This window comes from Camellia sinensis, chromosome 5, assembly GCF_055761805.1.
Source record: "Camellia sinensis isolate YWXY chromosome 5, ASM5576180v1, whole genome shotgun sequence".
NCBI classification, from domain to species: domain Eukaryota; kingdom Viridiplantae; phylum Streptophyta; class Magnoliopsida; order Ericales; family Theaceae; genus Camellia; species Camellia sinensis.
In genome coordinates, this window is record NC_138965.1 from 75,473,417 (window position 1) to 75,478,420 (window position 5,004).

At 50.8% G+C, this 5,004-nt stretch overlaps 1 protein-coding gene across 1 annotated transcript; it reads right to left on the reverse strand.

Moving 5' to 3' along the window:
- Window positions 1-2,562: 2,562 nt before the first annotated feature.
- Window positions 2,563-4,688, reverse strand: LOC145791485 (uncharacterized). The gene is made up of 3 exons (XM_082871838.1): window positions 3,974-4,688; window positions 3,236-3,900; window positions 2,563-3,144 (listed from the first exon to the last, which is right to left on the reverse strand). Exons 1-3 carry the CDS (start codon window positions 4,479-4,481, stop codon window positions 2,563-2,565), a joined length of 1,755 nt encoding a protein of 584 aa, XP_082727964.1. The 5' UTR covers window positions 4,482-4,688.
- Between the last annotated feature and the right edge of the window lie 316 nt (window positions 4,689-5,004).

Sequence of the window (5,004 nt, forward strand, 5' to 3'; positions counted from 1 at the left end):
TACGAGGCGCTTCTTGCTGGGCTCAAGAGCGCAATCCAAATGAAGGCTGCCGAGCTTCTCGTATATAGTGATTCCCAGCTTGTGGTTAATCAAGTTTCCGGGATTTATGAAGCGAAGGACAACAGGATGGCGAAGTACCAAGCTCTGGTCAGGGACCATATCAAGCAGTTTGCGGCAATCAGAGTCCAGCAGATTGGCCGGGAAGAAAACAGCCGGGCTGATGAACTCGCCGGCCTCGCTTCCATGGTAGATAGCACATCTCCAAACCCCCTGTTGATTGACTTTCTTCCGCGGCCAAGCATTGAAAACGCCGGGCAGACGGATGTACTCTACGCCGAGCTAGGTCCTTCATGGATGGACCCATTGATCTCGTTCCTCAGAGACCGGACTCTTCCAGCAGACAAGAAAGAAGCACACAAAATCCGGGTGAAGTCCGAGCGGTTTTGGCTCTCTCCATCAGGCGCGTTGTATAAAAAGTCCTTCACCGGTCCTTATCTCAAGTGCGTGCACCCGAACAGTGTGGAGGCCTTCTTGTTTGAAATTCATGAAGGCAGTTGTGGCAGCCACGTCGGGGGACGGTCCTTGGCTTACCGAGCTATTTCGCAGGGATACTGGTGGCCGTGCATGCAGGCTGACGCCCAAAAATATGTCCGCAAGTGCGAGAAATGCCAAAAATTCGCTCATCAGATCCACCAGCCTGCCAGGGAACTTCTTCCCCTCACCAGTCCTTGGCCTTTCGCCATGTGGGGGCTAGATATAGTGGGACCGTTGCCAACAGCACCGGGCAACCGGAAATTCTTCATCGCGGCCACAGATTACTTCACAAAGTGGGTTGAGGCTGAGCCCTTGGCAACCATCAAAGAAAAAGACGTGAAGCGATTTGTCTGGCAGAACATTGTCACGCGGTTTGGCGTCCCCAAGATTTTGATCTCTGACAATGGTACCCAGTTTGACGGTCGCCTATTCAGAGGATTCTGTGAAGATCTAAAGATAGAATTCTACAACTCCACCCCGGCCTACCCGCAGTCCAATGGTCAAGCCGAAGCATCAAACAAGACTATACTGGATGGGTTGAAGAAACGGTTGGAAAAGGCTAAGGGCAAGTGGGCTGAAGAATTACCGAGCGTCCTTTGGGCATATCGAACAACCCCGCGACGTTCGACCGGGGAAACTCCATTTGCTTTGGCTTATGGCATGGAGGCGGTCATACCCTTGGAAGTTGAAATGCCCACCCTCAGAACTGAGAGTTTTGAGCCCGAGCTAAATGCCGAGGCTATTGCCTTGGAGTTGGACTTAGCGGAAGAGCGCCGGGAGAAAGCCCTCATCCATGTTGCCGCTTACCAACAAGAGCTCTCCAAGAAGTATAACAAGACAGTGCACCCCAGACCGTTCAAAGTTGGGGATTGGGTTTTGAGGAAAATTATGGGCAACACCCTGGTGCCAGGAGAAGGCAAACTAGGGGCAAATTGGGAAGGACCTTACAAGATCACTGGTCTGGCGGGCAAGGGGGCTTACCACTTGGAGGATCTAGAGGGAAGAGCCATACCCCGGCCATGGAATGCGGCCAACGTGAAATTGTATTATTTTTAAGCTTTTTACTTTCCTCTTTTTTGTAAAGCAATTTTTTGGCTTGCAAAGCAGAATGTAATTCTTTTTGTCAAAATTATAGAAGTCATTTTGCATTAGCACTCGGATTGTTCTTTTAATGTTTAAAACCGAGAAGATTTGCTCCGGTTGGAAGAGTTGGTGTTTTGTCCAACTTAGGATCCCCAACCGAGATGATTTGCTCCGGTTGGAAGAGTTGGTGTTCTGTCCAACTTAGGATCCCCAACCGAGATGATTTGCTCCGGTTGGAAGAGTTGGTGTTTTGTCCAACTTAGGATCCCCAACCGAGATGATTTGCTCCGGTTGGAAGAGTTGGTGTTTTGTCCAACTTAGGATTCCCAACCGAGATGATTTGCTCCGGTTGGAAGAGTTGGTGTTTTGTCCAACTCAGGATCCCCGACCGAGATGACTCGCTCCGGTTGGAAGAGTTGGTGTTTTGTCCAACTTAGGATCCCCAACCGAGATGATTTGCTCCGGTTGGAAGAGTTGGTGTTTTGTCCAACTTAGAATCCCAACCGAGATGAAGTACTCCGGTTGGAAGAGTTGGTGTTCTGTCCAACTTGGGATTCCCAACCGTGATGAAGTACTCCGGTTGGAAGAGTTGGCGTCTTGACCAACATGGTATCTTGTCCAAACTAGCAACAACCGAGATGGATATTTCGGTGCGTGAATTTGTTTTGTTATGCTCAAGTGCGTCGACCATGTTATGGACTCCGGTCGACCAAGTGTTCAAATGATAAGTCATACCGAGATAGTTTGCTGAAGACGGAATTAATTACTACCGGGCAAACACTTAGCGAAAATTCAAAATTTTTCATTGATAAAGAAATTCATTACAAAAGGTGGGGACAAAGCCCGGTTACATCAAGTGTATTGAAAGCAAAAATACAAAGAAAAGAAACCTAAACTAAGGGGGAAAGATTGGTGAACTCATCCTCGGCAGCATCAGCATCAAGGTCAACAGCTTGGCTTGCTTCTTGGCACCTCGGCCTCGGCCTCATCGTTGCCGGGCTGTTCAGGCACCTCGGCCTCTTCTTCCTCAGAATCTGTGTCATCCTCTCCATCTTCAAGTCCTTCCTCGGCCTCCGCTTGAAGCGCAGTAAATACATCATTTGCATATGGCACGAGGTAGACCGGTAGTGAAGCTTTGGGAGGATTGGCAAAAACGTCGGTGTCAGAGCCCTGGCCGAGGTGTTCACAGGCAGACTTCCAACCGGCCTTGAAGTAGATGTCTTGTGTTGCAAACACCTGCTTCTTATAGCTCTCCTCGGCCTCGTTGAACCCGGCCTTGTTGGCAGCCCGGCAAGCCTTCTTCTTCGCCTTCTTCAAAGCGTCAACCTCGGCCTGAAGCTCACTTTGTTTTTTCTCGGCTGCGCCCAGCTGACCGAGAAGTCTATTATTGTCATGGTTGGCCATTTCGAGAGAAGCTTTAGCCCGGCCGAGCTCGGCTTGGAGGCTTTCAACATGGCTCGCAGTGTCGTTGGCTTTCTGCCTAAGCCGGTGGATGCGCTCTAGGACCAAATGTTGTTTTTGAATGGCCTGCACAAAGAAGCATAGTACATCAGAAAGGGGACCGAGCAAGAAAAACTGAGCAAACACTTGTGAAATGTTAAAAAGAACGCCGACTTACCCTGGCCATCGACTTCACAGAAGATTTTACCAGCCGGGTGTCAGGGACGTGGTCACTGCCTACCACGTCGCCCGGTAGGAGAAATGCTTTGGAGAGATCGAAGGCAAGCAAATGTTCTTTGTCTGCCTTGATCGATGCAGTCGCCGGGATGTCCTGTCCCCGATGCTTCAGCTGAGGACGCCAAGCGGGCACGGGAGCAGGAGTTTCAGCAGGATGCTCGGTTGTCAGCTCGGTGACGAGCTCGGCGAAGGGATCTGCCCTTGGTCTTTTTCCAGCCCGGCGCGCTTCTCTGGCAGATTGCACGGCAGCTGGAGCTGGAGAAGCAAGGGCTATAACGGCAGCACTCGATTGACCGGCAGCCGGGGAACGGGTGGTGACGCTCGGAATCTCGGCTGAGGTCGCGGTTAGGAGGTTTTTGATCCGAGATCTTTTGGCCATTTCTTGCTCGTCGGTTAACCGGATTAATGGGACGTCTGGTAGGGTTGGATCTGGAGGTGGCGAAGGAGCTCTGAGGAAATCAGTTACTCTACTCCGGCGCGGTGCAGAATATCTGTAGGTGGGTGTGTAGCCGAGCAATTCGTTGCAGTCTCGGTGACGGTACCTAAGCACGGCCCGAATTGCCTCGACGTTGGGGAATTGGTAGTTGGCTTGCAAGGCTTGGATGGCTGCAAAAGAAACAGGGAAACCGGTTAATAAACTAAAAGAATAAAGTTAACCGTGCAAATTTGAGTGGCTTACATGAAGAACCGAAGTCCTTGCTTATGAACCAGCCCGGCACCTCGGCTGTTTCGTAGTTGCCGGACACCCAGAAGAAATCATCATCGTGCATATCTTTGTCCGGGGTGCCGGTTACGATTTTTTCCTTGCCCGGTCTTATTTTTAAATAGTAAGCTAGGCCGTCACCGGTGTGGCCCATTGTGTATTGCCTCAATATCTCGGCTAGGCCTAAGTTGGTGCCTAGCCGTTGGTTCAATTCATGTACGCCGTTGATTATTCTATAAGTGTTGGTGGACACTTGGGTTGGCGCTAGCCCGGTACGGCGTAAGAACTCGGTAATCAGTGGGTTGAGAGGGAAACGAAGGCCCCCTTCGACAATGGACAGCACGGTGAAGGGGCATTCCTCCCTACCCCAAGGCGTGGTCTCTTCTTCGGCCAGCTCGAGATGGACATCGGCCGGGACGCCGTAGTCCTCTCTGAAAGCGGCTAGCGCGGCCGGAGTATCCACGAGGAAGCGGAACTTCCCCATTTGTGGCCGACTTACTATAGCCCGGTTGATAGGTTGGGCACGGTGATAAATTGCTGCAGCTCGGTCCTGAGAGGTTCAGGAATGACAGGGGTCCCCTTGGACTCTGCAGGAAAAGGATGGCAAGTGTAAGCGTGTGGTTTCGTAAAGGGAGCTAGACTTCAGCTCGGTCGGTAAGGGGGCCAAACTACCTCGGTTGTTTGATTAAGGAGCTCGGTCACCCAAGCAGACCTGATGTTAGCCCGGTTGAGCGACCAAGTCCTTTGATTATCTCGGTTTTTGCCCCGGTTAGAGCAAACACGTCGTTTGCCCGGTTTGGCTGGCTTCTTGGATCAAAAAAAAGGTACAGAGCCCGGTTCACCCCAGTTCTTCGACGTTCTTCAGGAAGACGAAGAACACCAAGAACATTGGGAGGTTTAGAATGTTTTCTATGATCTAAGCCCTAAAAGCTATGTTTTCGGGTCCTAATGTGTGCAAAATAAGAGTAAATAGCAACATAAGAGAGATTGGACATCTTACCTGTGAA